Genomic DNA, 17,050 nt, shown 5'->3' on the forward strand with positions numbered 1-17,050 from the left:
GGGTTACTTCTGAAAGCCCACAGAGGAGAGCCTGCTTGGACGGAGCGCCTGCCCCCCCCCACACCGTGAGTCATCAGCTGCGGGAGGCTGGTGGGTGCAAGGCCTCAGGCTGTTGCCCCCAGCCCTAGGGCCCCTCCGGGACCCACTTCCCCTCCTGCGGCTTCCGCTTTGGGAGGAAGACGCAGGCTGTGCCGCCCGCGTGAGCCCTCCCCAGCCGTGTTGACGTCTGGCCCCACTTCTCAGATGGAGAGTCCAGGCCCCTGCTCAGCACCCCCACTCCCCCCACCCTGGCGGGATACCTGGGCCAGGTGAGTTGCACACACAGCTCCAGCTGCCCCGGCTGTGGCCACTCGAGCTCCGTGGGGCCAATGCCAGCTGCAGGAGGCAGCGTGGGGGTCAGGGCCCAGGACTCCCAGAGACCCCCGCCTCTGCCCATAGCTGTTCTGCGGTGAACCCCCCCACACCCTCGCCAGTGTCAGCTTCCTTGTCGAGATGGACCCGGGGCCCCACAGCGGCAGCCACGTCGGGATGCTGGGGGCAGGGGCCCATGTGCCGGTGGGGGCCCTCCTTCCCTGCTGTCCATCACTGCCCACGCCCCAGGCTTCGGACACTGCACTCTGCTGACTCGGGTCTGGCCCAGGCCAGGTACCCCTGAGGCCAGGCAGCCACCAGCAAGGTGGTGAGGGTGGAGGCCTCCCCCGGCTGTGCCGCTGAGCCGGCGGGCAGGGAGCGGGCCAGGCACCTGGGAGAGGTGGTGGCAGAGGGAGAGGGCGCCCCAGGTGGGCAGAGGAAGCGGAGCTGCAGGAGGGAATTCCCGCGGGAGCCCAGGGGCCTGAGCCTCGCCCCAACTGCTCCAGGAGGAAGGAACGGAATCCCATCCTCCGCTCCTGGACTGGGGAGGTGGGCGTGGGGCAGCACCTGTCCCCAGATGGAGTCACAAACTGGAGGTCTGGCACTGGCCTCGGAGCCCGATCCTCACTCTCTCTTCTGCAGAAAGGGACAGGGGACATGGGCTCTGTGGGCTGGGGACAGGGATGACGCTGGATGGCTCCTCACCCGGACCCTGGGCCGGGCACGGCGCCCCCCAGCCAGGCCCCACCTGCAGCCGAGACCGGGAAGCGGGCACGCGGCACACAGCACCTTTATTCACAGCAAATGACGTCACCATAGCAACAACACTTCCATTCCCTGAGCACGATTCCCCTGGCGTCTGCTTTCTGGCTACGTCTTTGCAGAGAGGGAGGGAGACAGAGTGAGAGAGGGAGAAGGAGGGAGAGGGGGAGAGAGAGAGAGAGAGAGATACCAGCCCGCCCCCAGGACAGGTGAGCCCAGCTGCGCTGGGAGGAGGGGCGGCCACCAGGTCCCAGATGCTGGGACCATACACATGGGGGGGCAGCCTTCTCATCCCACGGCCGCTTCGGAAACAACAGGGACCCCAAGTTTGGCTTCTGCTTTTTCTGATCCACAGAAAAGACAAAATAAGACCCACCCCCCAAAGAACAAGCCCCCCGAACACCCCACCTTTCTCCCCCACTTTCCAAACCCAGCGCAGTAAAAAATACTGCGACCATATGTACAGATACGCCCACTGTGGGCGACACTCTCTCGCCTCGGAGAGCGGATTCTCAGCTCTGACCCCCCCGCTCAGGGGGAGACAAAGCAGACCTCGAGGGGCTGGGCAGACCCCGCCCGGGGGCACCAGCAGGGAGCTAGCCCCTACCTCCGGACGGCGGCTGCTGGGGGGGCCACAGTGCCCAGGACAGGGGCTGTGGCCCCTCACCCTCGAACCAGCATCACCCGCACTCATCACAGCTCAGGGCTGTAGGGGTGCGGCAGGCACTGCACCCACACCTCCCCTCTCCCCCCTCCCCTGCCGTGCAGGGCTGGCCGCGGACCAGGGCGCCTTTAGCCACTCCTCACGGTGCAGAGCTGCCCAGCAGTCTGCACACGGGCAGGCACACGGCACACACAGGCACAGCCTCCGCAGGGGCGCCTGGGGACGGGCTAGAAGACGGCGGCGGAGGGACACCAGGGCGTGTCCGGGTACAGGTGGCAGTGGATGGAGCGGAACCTGCGGGGACAGAGCGCGGGCTGGTCTGGGCGGAGCAGGGCTGCCGACCCCACCCCAGCACGCAGCCAGCTGTGCCAGGACCCCCGGGACCCGGCCGTGCCCTCACCTGGATGGGTCGGCCTCCACGGAGAAAGGCCCCTTCACGTGGACGGCGTTCCGCTTGTTTTCAAACATGCCGTAGCTCAGGGTCACCTGTGGGGGAGGCCGGAGTGACGCCGAGAAGGGCCGTGGCAGGGGGCCCGGCCTGCACAGCCAGGGGATGGAGGATCCATGGCGGCAAAGGCAGAGGTCGGGGCAGTGTTGCCACAACTCCGCTCCATGTAAAATGCGACCCGGCTCGGGCCCTCTCCCCAGGCCCGCCCTCCCTCCCCCCTCCCCACCGCCCGGGCCCAGCCGCCCCGGCCCAGCCGCCCCGGCCGCACACCTGCTCATGTAGCTCACCTGCTCATGTAGCTCGGAGGCAGGCACCTGCTGCAGGTTCTCCAGGTGGGAGTGGAACAGGCGGCTGCGGGTGAGGGGCACGCCCAGCAGGGCCTCCACGATGTAGCCAATGGTGCAGTCGTCGGGCAGCCGGATCCGCTCCGCTGTGTGCATGAAGTGGCCCCCGCTGCGGAGGGAGGGGGACGTGGGACTGAGAGGGGCAGGGCCCCGCAGACAGCCTGCCCCGCCCCAGAGGCTGGGCTCAGACAGGAGGGGCCGTGCCCTGGGAGCGGGGCGCCACCTCGCTGTGTCCCCAGCCACGGGGCCCTGGCACCTATGGCTGCCTCCTCCCCATCGTCCTGTGAGTGGGGACTGGTGGGGTCCTGAGCACCCCAGGGTGAGCTCTCAGCAGCGGGGCCGGGGCGGGGGGACAGGGACCCAGGCCTCAGCTGTGCAGGGCACTCACCTGGCCCAGGGGCTCATCTTCAGGGCCAGCCCACGGCTGATGCAGAAGCCTGCTCCGCCGGTGGCGAACCAGAAGTGGACAGGGCGCTGGGGAAGGGGAGGAAGCTGTGAGACCTGGCTGCCGCCCAGGCTGCACCAGGGCCCCCCCCCCCACACACACACACGGGACACTCACCACCTGCTCCTCGCTCATCCGCTCGGTGGCCTGGATGGGCCGGTCCAGGCTGGGCTTGCCGATGTACACGTCCTGGGTGTGCGGGTAGCTGGCCAGCAGCCGCAGCAGGGCCCGCAGGTTCACGTAGTTGTCGTCATCCACGTGACAGAACCACCTGGGGACAGGGCAGGGCGGTCAGCGAGAGCAGGCGTGGGGCAGGCGGCGCTCCCGGCACGGCACGGCCGACACTCACTTCCGGCCCGACGCGATGAAGTGGTCGTATTCCACGGCCATCTTGCAGGACAGAGCCTGGCGGCTGTGGGCGGCCGAGCAGTTGGTGTTGATCACGTTGCCTGTGTGCGGGAGAGGGGCCGTAAGTGGATGGGGCGGCTCGCAGAGGGACCTAACCTGGGGGATCCTTCAGGGCCTCCCCCCAGCCTGCTGCGGGGCTCCAGGCCCGCAGACCCCCCCCCCCCAGTCCAGCCGCCACTCAGGCCCGCCCCTGCCCATTCAGCCAGCGTTTTCCCAGCACTGGCCACCTGTTGCTGCTCGCTGGCTCAAAGGGCCCTGGGGGCTGAAAAGGGCCTCATTTGCATGAGAACAGAGGGCCCGGAGTGGCGGGGCGGGGCCCTGAGCAAACAGCCCCCCACCCCCACCCCGGGCTCTGCCCCGGGTTGGGAGGGGTGCTCGGGGCTCAGCCCCACCCTCACTCCCGGTCCCGGGCTCACCCGTGTGCCTGGCCAGTACTTCGTCCTCCCCGTCGGTGAAAATGAACGCCTAGAAAGGAAGACGGGGCGTTGAGCCCAGGGCTCAGGACGGAGGCCGCGGGGTGGTGGCCTCCCGCTCACACTGGCCCCGGGCGGTGAGGCACGAGCCGGGTGGGCCGCCCCGCCCACCCGCCAGGTAACCGGCTCCCCGCGCACCTGGCACACACACCCTTACTGCCCGCTCCCAGGGGCGGGGGCAGGCAGAGGCGGCGGCTTAAGCCGGGCAGGGGACAAAGGCTCCAGCTGGGTCGCTGCCAAGCCCGGGACAAAGACCCGGAGGGAGGAAGAATCCCAACAGGCATTGTCGCCGGCCTCGGCCAGCGCGGCGCGGCGAGGGGTGCCCGCGGCCTTAACTCGGCCGAGTTAAGCGGGAGTGGCCACTGCCCATTACCATACAGCTGGCTTGGTTAACCGGGAGAGGTGGCCCGGGCAGGGGAGTGGCCACCCGCACTGCAGGCCTCCAGGCTGGGCCGGGAAGCCGGCGACCCCGGGAGCCAGCGGCTCTGTCACCGGCGGCTGGTGGCGGGAAGCCACAAGTGTCCCCAGCCCACGCCCGGCACCCTGCGGCAGAGCAGCTCGGACAGGAAGCCCACGTGCTCCCACAAAGCCTAGCCCAAGGCCACAGCCAGGCTCCACCTGAGCCGGCACCGGGCCACCACCCGCCCTGCCGGCCGGGATTGTTCTGCGGAAGAGGAGGGGGCCGCCGGGGCGGGGCCCAGAGCTGCCGGCGCCCGCCTGGGCCCGTCGGCACACGGAGAGGAATGTTCCCTGCTCTGCCCGGCCCGCCCAGCGCGTGCCGCCCGCCGCGCCCCGGCAGGGCAAACACAGAGCCTGGGGCGGGCGGGGGGTGCTCGGAGCAAGAGCAGCAGGCAGGACCCCCTCCCAGGCCCCAGCTCGCACCCTCAGGCCTCAACCCACCCCTCCCCCACCGTACGAACGGGTCCCAGCACAGGCCCACCCCGGGCTAGGGGGATGCACCCTCTCCTGGCCAGCCCAGAGGAGGCCGCGAGGTGTGGACGAGGCGCTCAGAGCCCGGGGGCCACCTCTGGCGGGCCGCACGCACAGACTCGCCACCGCGCCCGCCGGCAGCTCGGCCCAGGAATGCCGTGGGAGGCGGAGGCTCCTCGCGCGCGCGGCATTCAAAGGAAAATGCTTTCTTAATGAGCTGGGCCTGCTCTCCCGCGCTTTGGTGGTGCCCTAAAAACCCAGCCCAGGGCTACAGAGATTAAAGTCACCTTTGTTCCGCGGGCGGGCGGGGCTGGGGCTGCAGGGTGTGGGGGCACCCAGCCTCCAGAGGCCCCACCACGGAGCTCAGGAGCCCGGGCAGGGGGCTGCCCGCCGTTCTGAGCCTCAGCGTCCTCCTCCGTGAAATGGGCGCAGCAGAACCACCGTGTGGGCAGCAGAGCGCCGGATGGGTTCCCAGAAGGTCCAGGCCCGGAGCGGCGCAAGCCCCAGCCCACAGGGGTCCCACGGGGCAGAGGGGGTGCTGGACCCAGACTTCCCCGAAGGAGGAAGACCAGGGCAGGAGGCGGGGGCCGGGGGACACCCACAGGAAGCTGCATTGTTCCTGGAGCCACGGTTCAAAGAAACACAGGATGCCCAGCTCTGCCCCAGCAATTGTGGCTGCTGGGGTGGCAGCCTCTGCGGGCCGGCCCGCCGCGGGGGAGGGAGCTGGGTGGGGTGGGCCAGAGGCCAGCTCTTCATCCTGCACTGCAGGGCCCGTCCCCGTGTGGCCCCTGCTGCCCAGGCCGCCCCACCCCCACCTCTGCGGCTGGAACTGGCTTGCACAACCTCATGCGCGTGCTGGGGAGGCCTGGGCGGCCCTGGATGGACAATTTTTCACGCTCAGCCTAGTTCAAACGGCACTTCCTCCAGGAAGTCCTCTCCCCCCTCCCTGCCACAAGACAATCCTGACCTCTTCGTGCCTCCCCCCTCAGACTGGATGAGACCCCCTGCACCGGGCCAGGAGGGTGGGTCCTCTGTGAGTTCCAGTCGGGGGTAAGACAGCCCCTCCTGGGCAGCGTGTGGCCGTCAGCGCCGGCTGGCCGGCTGGCCGCGAGGGCGACACTCCCTCCACTCCAGACGTGAAGACCACCAGGGTCCCCGGGACTTGGTGCAGCCCATGCAGCCCGGCTGGGTGAACCGTAGCCCCTCTGCGAAGGCCTGGCAGTGCCCGGATGAGAGTGGCCCGAGCGCTGCCCACGCCGCACAGCGGGCGGGCCAGCGCCCCCAGGGCTGTCACTCAGGGACATGGGGGGGGGCTGGCTCTCATCGCCAGGCAACCTGAGTGGCCAGCGGGCCGCGGCGTTCCCATGGACGCCAAGCGGCACACAGAGGCCCACGCCTTTCTGGGCTGGAGAAAGGGGCTTTGTTACCTTGGCCAAGGGCCGGCGTGAGAGCCGCCAGGCGCTGGGAATCCTAACGGCCCGGCCGCCAAACAAAACCCGCGCCCCCGCGGCCCCCGCCTGCCAGCCCGCTGAGCCCCTGAGAAAGGGACGCTGCGTTCCCAAGGGGCTGCTGTGGGCTGCCCAGGGCCCCCTCCCCAAGTCCCTCAGCCACGCCAGGGGCCCTGGGTCCCTGGGGTCGGGACAGAAAGGAAGAGGCGTGGGTGCCCCCCCACGGGAGATGCGCCTGGACTGGCCCACCCGCCCCAAACCAAGGTCCTGCCGTAGCCTGGGGGAGACCCAGAGAGGGAGGGTCTCGGCGGGACCCCCAGCCTGGGGGCCGCAGGCAGTGGCGAGGGGTCTCCACACAGACCCACAAGCCCAGCCGTCTCTCTTTCCAAACGCATGTCCAGCACCCAGCAGCCAGCAGCGGAGGAGGAAGGGCCCGACCCCTCACTTCCCCTCTAGGGAAAGCCAGGGAGGGCTGGCAGCCCAGCGCGGGTGCCCTCCGGGGACACGGGCAGAGCCTGCCTGGGGAGATCTGGAGACCGCAGCGCCTCGGGCAGCAGTCAGCGCCTGCGGGACACGCCGCAGCCCAGGGCGCGGGCCCCCAGCGCTGGAGCTCGGCTTCGGCCCGGGCCCCTCGGGCCGCCCGACAACCGCGGCCCCAGGGGCGGGACAGCGCCCAGCCGCCTGCAGCAGGGCCCGACGGGCGCCCTCAGCCCACGCCGCCGCAGCCCCAGGGCTCACCGACTCCTTGTGGCGCGAGATCCAAGTCTCGAGCAGCAGGTCGAGGCGCGCGCGGTGGAATTTTCTGGTAGTCTTCACAGCTATAAAGACGTCGCGGGGCGCCAGCGGCTCGGCGGGGGCGCGCGGGGCGCCGTCCACCGGGCGAGGGGCGCGCCCGGGCGGGGGTCCCGCGTCCCTGCGCGCGCGGGCCAGCAGACTGAAGTACGCGGACAGACTGTGCACCTCGCGGGCCAGCGCGCCCGGAGCCTCCGCAGCCGCCGCCGCCGCCGCCGGGGCCGCCCCCGCGGGGCTCGCCAGGCTGCGCAGCGCGCGCCTGCCCCGCTCGGCCCGCACCGGGGGCGGCGGCGGGTCGGCCGTGAGCACCAGCAGGCAGGCGAGCAGCGCGCCGGCCAGCGCCAGCAGCAGGCGCCGGCCGCAGCGCTTGAGCATGGTTGAGGGGGCGGCCGCGCGCCGCGCTGCCCGTGCGCCCGCCCGCCCGCGGCCCGCGGCCCGAGCCCGGATCCCGCTTCGGCTCCCGAAGCGCCGTCCAGCAGGGCACCGCCCGCGCGCGCCGCCCTTAAAGCGCCCCGCCGGCCCCGCCCCGGCCCGCCCCCGAGCGCTCATTGGCTCCGGTGCGCGGGGGTGGAGCCTCGCGCGCGGCGCCCCGCAGCCGGGCAGCGCCCACGTGGGGCCGCGGCGGGGGGCTGGGAACGGCCGGCGGGCGCCGGGCCCCGCCCCCGCGCGCACGTGCACGCCCCGCCCGCTGGGGTGGGCCGCCGAGGGGCGTGGGGCGTGGGGCTTTGGGGCGGGCCAGCGCCGGTGGCCTGGGCTGGGAAACCCGGGCAGGCCCGTGCCGCCGAGGCGCACCTGGGCACCTGGCCCGCGGAGGGGCGCGCCCGGGGGGCTGGGCCCTGGGGTCCTCGACCCCAGGCTGAGGGCTGGGGAGGCCCTTACTTCGCCGAGCCCAGCCTCCCCTGGGGAGGGTCTGGGTCGCCCGCGCTGGGCTCCGGGCAGCCGTCGTGGCTGTGGGGAACTTTGGCCACCTGTGCCGCAGGTGCGCACACCAGGCTGCGGCGAGACAGCGCCTGTGCCAGGTCGCGCTCCGCGCCCCAGCACGAGCTCCTGGGCGCGCGCCGGGCAGGCTGGTTCCTCCCCCTCCCGGAACCCGAACCGGCGCCCCGTGGCGAGCAGGATGAAAGGCCGCCCTCTGTCCCATTTGGTCGCTGGGCGCGCGGGCCAGATGTAGCCCAGCTGTGCGCCCTCCGCATCCCGCGGCGCCCACCCCGGCCCTTCCCACGGGTCCCGGCGGGCCCCTGCACGAGCGGGGGCGTTAGGAATGCGCGCCTGGGGCCGAGGGTGGGGGGCTGAGGGCCCGGAAGTGGCCGGGGCCCCCGGAGCGGGAACGGGGTCCCAGCCGCGCCATCCGGAAGCGCGGCTGGGAGCGGCTCTGCGCTTGGCTGCACCGCTCCTGGGGAGGCGCTCCGCGACCACCGCGCTGGGCTGCCCTCTGGCCGTGCTCACTGCCCGCTGCACGGTCATCCCAGTGCGTGAGCTGCCTGCCCAGAGCGACAGCCGGGCGCGCCCTAGCGTCCTCCGGGCCTGCAGCACCAGGGGCCTCTACAAAGATTTATTGGGATACATGTCTGATCCCCTCGCCAGACCCGCGCCGCGGCCCATTTGCTCCTGCGGCTGCCGCGGGTGGGGGCCCCTCCCCTAGCTCGCCAGTGATGGGGGTGGGGGATGGTGGTTCCCAGGCCGCTTCCTGCCTCTCCCCACCCCCACAACACGCCGCAGGTAATTAGCAGGCACCACCTCGGCAGGCAGATGGTGCAGGATGTGCCCAAGTGACAAGTCTCCCATGGCGTCACCTCCTGCCATAAACCCCTCCCCCACCAGCCAGAGCCCTGCCCTGGAGCCTGGGGGACGCTGGAGGGCTTGAGGTGTGCAGGAGAGAGAAGGGCCGGGCCGCCAGGCTGGCTGCTCCCAGGCCGCAGAGCCCAGCCCAGCTGCCCCGCGTCCGTCCCCCACACCTGTCCCGTGCCTCTGCTATTCCAGAGAGATCCCTGGCCTCTCCTCCCTGGGCCACGAGGCCTGGAGTCCCTGGCCTGCGTCCCCATGCTGTGGCACCTGCACACGTGTGCAGGTGGAAGTGTCCGAGGCTCCCCACTCCTGGAACCTTGCGACTTGGTCCCTGCCCTGCCTTGCTGTTCCCCGCAGTTCTCGCCCGCCCCAGCGGGCCAGGCGCAGTCGCTGGCCGCGAGGGTGGGTGCTGAGCCTCCTGTACCCTGCAGCAAGTCCAGCAGGGACCTCAGCCTAGAGGGAGGGAAGAGGCTCCCAGGGCGCAGACAGCAATCGGAGGGGCTGAGCCCGGCCCCCGGCCCCGCCGCCCGTGTGGAGCGCAGAGCTGGGCGGGGGCTTCCTCCTCCCGCAGCAGGGCCTGGCGGGGCGGCCGGCCGGCTGTGGCTGCCCGTCTGGGAGCCGCAGGACGCGGCTGGCAGCATTCTTGGGTGTCCCGCAGGCTTTGGCAAGACTGATTGGGTTTCTTTGCTGTCAGGAGAATGGAATTTCGTGGTGACTCCTCGAGGTCTGAACCGGGAGGGGGGTGGGTCGTGGCCGCCCCCTCCCCCTTCGCCAGCTCCAGCCACAGCTGCGCCCCTCCCCCCAGCCAGGATCCCCCGAGAGCCCCCTCCCCCAGTACACTCCAGGGCGATGTGATGAGAGCAGCTCAGGGCAGCACAGCAGCTGGGGAGGGGCTACAGAGAGCGGAGCAGGCTGCCCCGGGCTGGGGGTGTCCGGGGCCCAGGGCCAGCTGGACTGTTTGCCCGCCACCCCCAGGGACACTTCCCGGCTCCTCTGAGTCTCAGTCCTCACCGTCAGTTTCGGAAGTGCTGGGGTGATGGGTGGACGGAGCAGGCAGCCTGGCCCTTGGCCCGCAGTCTCCAGCCGGCTGTGAATTCGGGCCACTGTCTCTGCCAGAGGCAAGCCCAGGATGGCTCTTCCTTGCCCGCCTCAGGCTGGCTCTGGGAAGGCCCTCCTGCAAGGAGCTGGTGAGATGGCTGGAGACCTAATGGGTGACCCCGCCGGCCCCTTGCTCTGCAGCCGGGAGCCGCCCCCCTGCAGGCCAGCAGCAGAGCCCAGGGTCGCCGGGATGACTGCCCCCAGGCTCCTAAGGGGCAGTGGCAAGGCCAAGGCGGGCCAGGGAGGTGCAGTCACCGCTGACAGAGGAGGGCCCAGGGTGGCCAGGACGCCCAGCCCGGCAGGTCGCGAGGCAGGCAGGAAGGGGTGCAGTGGGCGAGGGCAGCTGGGGCAGGCACCGCCCCAGGGAAGAAGCAGGCAGCGCCCAGCTGCAAGGGGCGCCCCCCTCGCCGAGCCCCGCCCGCCTGCTCTGCCCAGCACCCCCGCGCCCTGGCTCTCAGGCTGTGAGGCCTTGGGCCTGTTCCCATCTCGCTGTGGGCTTCTGTCATCACGGTGGGCCTGGCGCCTTCCGGCCCTGGCCAGGGCTGGCTTGGGGTGGGCACAATGCCCACAGCAAGCAAAGACCTTTCTGGGAGCGAGCTGCCTGGGTGTCGGTGTGGACAGAGCGGCCGGGCCCGTCAGAGCCCACCTCTGAGCTGGCTCAGGACAGCTAAGGTGCCCTTGGGGACACCCTGCAAAGCCAGCCCTCCCAGGAAGTCCCTCCACCCCGGCCACCAGCCCCTGTGTGATGCCCTGAGCAGATGCCAACCACGTGAGGTTGCAACTGCCCGCTTACCTGTCTGCCCCCCGGGAGGATGGGGGACCCCACATGCTCTCCTATGGACAGGTGGACGGGTGGGCAGATGGATGGATAGATGGGTGGATGCTCAGAGAGGCGTGTGGCGACCAGGGAAGGTGCTAGAAGCCGGCTATGTGGGAGCAGCTGGGCCCCAGTGCCTGCACAGTGGCTGGCATTGGTGCTCAGTGAGCTGTTAGGATGGACAGGCAAGGTGAACGTGCAGACACACAGACATGCAGAGGGCTACCGGCACGGCTCCCTGCCTCTGTGCCCCCAGCACCCAGCCGGGGACCAGGGGTCTCGGGCTAGGAGACTGGTTCAGGACGTTTGGGGGTCCGGACAGAGGGCGGGCACATCCTCCGCCTCACGGCAGGCAGGGAAGGGTCTCTTGGCCTTGGGCAGGCCCGGGGCTGGCAGCTGCGCCTCTTCCTGGTGGCTCTGTCCCGGGGCAGCTGGGCCGTGAGGCTGCATAGCCTAATGTGATTTGCGGCCGCCAGCAGCAGAGCCCGGCCACCAGCACCCACTTCCTGACGTCCTGCGGAGACCAGACGCCCACCAGGGAGGCACCAGAGCTACCCTGCCCCAGCCTGCCTTTGTCTTGCCAAGAATGGCCGGCTTGTGTGGCGGCCGCGATGGGCAGGGGGCCTTCTCCGGTGACCCCTTGCCCGTGTCAATGGGACAGGATCCCAGGAACAGTGGGAGGGGGCCCCCGGCCAGATGGAGGCAGCAGGGGTCTGAGCCTGGCTCACGGCCCACAGGGGCCCTGCTTACCGCGGGCCCCGGGCTCGTGTCTGAATTCCCCGGACCTCGGCAGGCTCCTCATCCTAACGCGGCCGGAAGTGGCTTCCTTATGGCCCTCGAGGGTTGGCGTGGAGATGGATCTGGCGAGAGCAGGTCACTTGCACAGGGGGACCTGAGATGGCCCAGGGTTAGTGCACCAAGCCCACCCACCTGTCCGTCTGTCCTTCCCACCCGACTCACCCCTCGCTGTGCTCGGAGCACACAGGGCGCATCCGAGGGTGACAGCCGTAGCCTTGGCCCTGGGGAGCTCACAGCCTCAGCAGGCGCCCAGATGTCCCCAGCATGGGCACTGGGTGGTGAGGGCTGGGTAAGGGGCTGAGCCCTCAGGTGTCCAGAGCCCGGAGCAAGGAGACCCTGCCGGCGGGGGGGGGGGGGGAGGAAGGGTCCTGGGAAAAACTTCTCTGGGGCTCCAGGGCTTGGGGGGGAGGGGCTGGCAGGTGTGCGGCCGCCTGGGGGGTCCAGCGACACTGAGGGCTGGACAGGGGTGTGGGCAGAGACCAGGCTGGAGAGGGGAGCCACAGAGGGTGTGGCAGTGAGGGACGGGGCAGTACGACCAGCAGCTGTGACGCCTGTGTCCCGGAGCCCCTGCCCTGGCTCGGCTTCCTGGGCGGCGGCAGTGGTGGCCAGAGCCAGGCTCCGTGGCCCAGCAGGTGAACGGCCGCTTGGCAGCCCGTATCAGAGAGCCTGCTGCCTCCCCGGCGGCTCCACTTCCGATCCAGCTCCCTGCTGGTGCACCTGGGAAGGCAGCGGAAGACGGCCCAGGCGCTTGGCCTCTGCCGCCCGCGTGGGAGACCCCGACAGAGATCCCGGTGCCTGGCTTTGGCCTGGCCCAGCCTTGGCTGCTGCGGCCATGGGGTGGGGGGCACTGGCAACCAGAGCTCTCTCTGTCTCTCAAATAAAAAATCATAATAAATTTGTATATGAAACAGAGGGAAGTGGAGACGCAGCTCTGAAGCTCCACTCCGGTAGCACGCGCCAACCCAGAGCCTCCTCCCTCCCTGGCTGGCCGTCCGTCTGTCCCCTGGGCCTCCTGTCCTTGTGGCCAGGGAGGGAGGGAGCTGGCAGAGGCCTGGGGGCTGCCTAAGCCTTTGTTCTCCTTCTCTTCCTGGGGAGGCCCTGCCAGTCTTAGAGCTGAGCGTGGGAGGGCTTGCCGAGGGAGGGCAGGGCAGCCCCAGGCAGCCCCTGCACTGCTGGCCACGGGGCCCAGGCGGTCTCGGAGGAGGGGTGACCCTGGTCCCTGGGGGACACTTCACAGCGGAAGGGTGAGCCACACCGGGGGTGTCTGTGGGCAGATGCCAAAGACACTGCCCGTGCGCCCGGAGCAGGCCCCGTGGGCTCTCCCCAGGCAGCAGCCTCCCTGGGCTCTCGGGGGTGGGTCTCCTGCCCCGCGTGGGGTCTGTGCGAGCTGGGCACGTGCCGGGCAGCATGGCCCCGGGACCGGCTGGCCTGTCTTCCCGCAGGAGGTCACGGGAGGGCAGAGGATGCCCGGGCGGGCAGGGCGTCCGGCCGGAAAGATCACCCGGGGCGTCCGGTGGCCGCCTCGCCGGGGCTGGGAGGGGGCGGGGCAGGCCAGGGCTGCCTGGGCTTCAGTCCAGGGCTTGGGCAGGGCAGGGGTGCCAGCCGTGCCCTCTCCCCTCGCAGCCTCTGGTGGTCGCCGCCCCGGGGACGGGGCGGGGCCGTTTGCTGAGCCAGGGTTTCGGCTCCAGAACAGGAAGTGTGTATTGACAGAAGCCATCGGAACTGCCACCACCAGCAGGTTGACCACCAGACCCCACCTCCCGCCCCGCCCCCAGGACCAACGTCCCCCCCATCCCACAGCCATACTTGCCCCCTGCAGGCAGGGCACAGGTGGGGGGCGGAGGGAGGCACAGGGGGGACTCCAGGACCCTAGGCTAGCAGGGTGCTGCTCTGCCCCCCCCCACACTTGCAAATGAGGAAGTGGAGCCAAGACTCAGAAAAGGGGGAGCAGGCCCGGGTCACAGGGGGCGGGGGTCTGCGCTGGTGCCCCCACCCCAGTCCTTGGGTGGCCTCTGCTCCTGAACAGGAGTCAGCCCCAGCTGGAGCCCCGCGGCCTCCATCCCCAGACCAGAACGCGCTGCCGGCTCCATGTCCCTTGTCCCGAGCATCCCAGAGAAGCCCCCCTCCCCTCAATCTCCTGACTGTGTTGCTGAGCCCTGGGCTCCCCACACCTTCCCAGCTTCTCTGGGGAGGGCTCAGAACCTCCACCGGGCCTGTCTGCTCAGCTGCCACCTCCTCCCGGAAGTCCTCCGGGATGACTCCTGCACCTGCTCCGTCCCCAGCACCGTCTGGCACTAGCAGGTGCTCAACGCGGTGGCCAGGAGTTGGCTGGAGGCAGCCGTTGCTCAGCGAGTGAAAGTCCCACTTCACAGAAGGGAAAACTGAGGCCTGCCCAGGCCGGGCAGCGAGTGGCATGTGTCTCTGGCCTGCCTGGGCTCACACCTCGCACCCTAGGACATCAGAAGGTGCCAGGGCTCCCATTTGGGGACACCCCAGGGGGCACTGGTGGGAGTGGCCCTGAGCCAGAGACAGCCTGCTGGTGGGGGCCTTCGGGCAGCCACTGTCCCGCAGGAGCGCCTGGCCAGGCTGCCCGCCCTGCTGTCCCCACCGCCCACCCCGCAGGCCCAGGAGCACCTGGCCAGGCTGCCCGCCCTGCTGTCCCCACCGCCCACCCCGCAGGCCCAGGAGCACCTGGCCAGGCTGCCCGCCCTGCTGTCCCCACTGCCCACCCCCGCAGGCCCGCGCAGGCGCTCAGCAGGGGGCTGTCCCACGTGTGTCCCACCACGTTGGGATCTCGGCCTGTTTATCTGCAGTCTGGGCCCCCCAGAACTAGCAGCCACTTGAGCCCTTCTTGGGGCTCCAGGGCCCCCTCCCCACGGCTCTCCCTCAGGCCTCAGGCCTGGGCCATCCTCAAAGCGTCGGCTCTCGCTCCCGGCTCGTCCTGCCCGCTGGGGCCGGGGCCGTCACTCTACCCCAGCGACCCAGTTTCTCCGCTGTCTGTGCCGGGACCCTGGGGGGACAGTGTCCCCCTCTGAGGCGGCGCCAGTGGATCAGATGTCCCGGGTGGGGCCGGCAGGCGCGTCTGCCTGCTCAGGGCAGGGGCCACGGCTTTCAGGTCTTCAATAGCCCAAGATTGGGTTCCTTCCCTGGGGGTGGGGGTGGGGCGCCTGCTGTGTGGCCATTGTGACGGCCTGGGAAACGCAGGACAGACGGGATGCGCCACCTTGCCCGCGGGAGCCCTGGCCTGGGCGCTGGTGTCCCGGCTCCCTCTGGGCTGTCTGGGGGCGGGGTTTGGCAGACACAGGTGCGTGCAGGTGAGCGCCCTGCAGTGCGTGGGGCTCTGGGGGTGCCTCGCCCACCACTCAGGGAGCGCAGGGCAGCTGGATTTCGGGTCACGCTGTGCACAGCAGCCCCGAGCAGCCTGGCCAGCCCCAGCTCCCACCGGGCTCTCTCTGCCTCTCCCACTCCCCGCGGCGGCGGGCAGCGTCCTCCGACAGCTCCTGCTTGGAGCACAAGGCGGCGGTCGCTGCTGGCCGGGAGACGGCAGAGGACCGGCTGCGAGGCCTGGCACTGGCTCCCCTGGACGGCCGAGCGTGGGAAGAGCGGGCCGTGGTGCGAGGCGGGCAGGCGGACGGCCGCACCTGTCCTCACAGCCCCCCGCCCCGGCGCAGCCCTGTGCCCCCGACAGAGGTGACCGCGGGCTGTTTGCACAGGGACACTCGGGAGGGTGAGGAAGCTCCGTGAGCAGCAACTGTGGGGACAGTCGCAGGAAACCGGCTGTGTCACACCGGGGACAGAGCCTCCCAGGGACGCGTGCCAGCCGGCGAGCGCTCATGTGCACGTGTGTGTCCACGCGTGTCCTCGCGTGTGCACGCCCAGTGCCTGTCCTGCCAGCCCCGGACGGCTCTTCCCACAGCACAGCTGGAGAATCCGGAAGCAGGAGGCGTCCTGCACTGGCCTCGCCCGTGGCCCCCAGAGGGGTGGCCCCGCCAGGGTGGGAGGCTGAGGCCAGGCCTGGCTGGGGGCAGGGCCTGCGCTGGAGGTGGGCCCGTCAGGAAGGCACGACCGGAAGAGGCGGACCCTGGGGGCTGTGTCAGCTTCCTCCCTGCACAAGTCCACACTTCCTCCTCCAGGGAGCCCTCCAGCTGTGCTGCCTCCATCCACTCCCTGGACTGGGGGCAGTCGTGCCTGGGCTCCCTGGAGACCCCTGGGCCCCCATATTCCCCAATATGGGGACTGCCCATAAGGGCAGTCAGGGCCTCGAGGCAGGGGGGTTTGCTCCCGGGCACACAGGGCGGGGCAGGACTCCACGGAGGCCCCTCCTGGATCAGGGTGTTTACAGCTGCGGCAGCCACAAAACTCCTGGGACTTTGTGGCTGGCGGCCACTCTGGCCCCGCCGAGGGCCAGGTCTAGGGCCCCCTGCAGGCACAGGGGAGCCTTGTGGGCAGAGCCTGCAGGAGGTGCCTGCGGTATAGACTGTTGATATCAGGGTGGGTGGATGGGCAGGTCCTGCGTGCCCCCTCCCCCCCCCCCAGGCTTTCCCTGCCATAGCTGGAATCTTGCCAAGGTGCCTGCCGGGCTGCTGGACGCTGGACGCAGACCGTGAGCAGGACGGGCCCGCCGGAGAGCGGGAGCAGCCGTCAAACCAGAGAACTGGCGGCGGTACAGAGCGGTGGGCAGGTGGCTGTGTGCACTGACATGGGGAGGGGACGTCAGGCCGGGGGCAGCCACGGCAGGTGCGAAGGCACTGGGGCCACCATGCTCCTCGCTGGCTGCCTTGGGAGAGGGGGATGTGTGACACCTCCGAGAGCCAGGGCTCCTGGTGGGCTGGCGGGGGGGCGGGGGCGGGGGCGGGCAGGAAGCCCTCCCAGCCCCGGCTCAGTCTATTCTTGTCTCTCAGGGAGGGCGGTCCCCATTAGCTCAAGGCCCCCGGACGGAGGTGTAGCCCCAACACTCCAGGACCGAGGGGGGCACTGTCTTGGGGCTCAGGGGCCTGGGTCAGGTCGGGGGGGGCTTCCCATGGGGCGCCCCAGCCAGGCCCCTGCCCCGGACCCTTCGGGGAGATGAGCCTTTCCCACCGTCCCCCGTGCCCCACGGTTCGGGACCCCGACCCCAGTGGAGGTGTGGGCAGGGCTAGCTCCTCCCGGGGCTGCCGTGCCCCCCCTTCTTTTAAAAAATATGTGTTTATTTATTTATTTGGTTAGTCCAAGGCAAAGAGACAGAGACGTGCCATCTGCTGGTTCACTCCCCAAACGGCCGCAGTGGCTGGGCTGGGCCAGGAGCTCCATCCGGGTCTCCCACACAGGCGGCGGGGCCTGAGCACCTGGGCCGTCATCGGGGTCTCCCACACGGGTGGCGGGGCCTGAGCACCTGGGCCGTCATCGGGGTCTCCCACACGGGCGGCGGGGCCTGAGCACCTGGGCCGTCATCGGGGTCTCCCACACGGGCGGCGGGGCCTGAGCACCTGGGCCGTCATCGGGGTCTCC

At 70.5% G+C, this 17,050-nt stretch overlaps 1 protein-coding gene across 1 annotated transcript; it reads right to left on the reverse strand.

Moving 5' to 3' along the window:
• Positions 1-1,126: 1,126 nt before the first annotated feature.
• LFNG (LFNG O-fucosylpeptide 3-beta-N-acetylglucosaminyltransferase) lies at positions 1,127-7,440 on the reverse strand. The gene is made up of 8 exons (XM_062180500.1): positions 7,012-7,440; positions 3,839-3,887; positions 3,364-3,463; positions 3,132-3,285; positions 2,958-3,043; positions 2,513-2,678; positions 2,178-2,263; positions 1,127-2,071 (listed from the first exon to the last, which is right to left on the reverse strand). The coding sequence occupies exons 1-8, from the start codon at positions 7,438-7,440 to the stop codon at positions 2,005-2,007; spliced, it is 1,137 nt and encodes a 378-aa protein (XP_062036484.1). The 3' UTR covers positions 1,127-2,004.
• Between the last annotated feature and the right edge of the window lie 9,610 nt (positions 7,441-17,050).

Source organism: Lepus europaeus, chromosome 21 (genome assembly GCF_033115175.1).
Source record: "Lepus europaeus isolate LE1 chromosome 21, mLepTim1.pri, whole genome shotgun sequence".
NCBI classification, from domain to species: Eukaryota; Metazoa; Chordata; class Mammalia; order Lagomorpha; family Leporidae; genus Lepus; species Lepus europaeus.

Excerpts from the sequence above, each read along its gene's own strand:
- LFNG (XM_062180500.1), bottom strand. The coding sequence starts at position 7,440 with ATGCTCAAGCGCTGCGGCCGGCGCCTGCTGCTGGCGCTGGCCGGCGCG. Across the intron at positions 3,464-3,838 it reads AGTACTGGCCAGGCACACGG|GCAACGTGATCAACACCAAC; the intron begins GTGAGCCCGGGA and ends TCCCGCACACAG. Across the intron at positions 2,072-2,177 it reads GTGGAGGCCGACCCATCCAG|GTTCCGCTCCATCCACTGCC; the intron begins GTGAGGGCACGG and ends CTGTCCCCGCAG.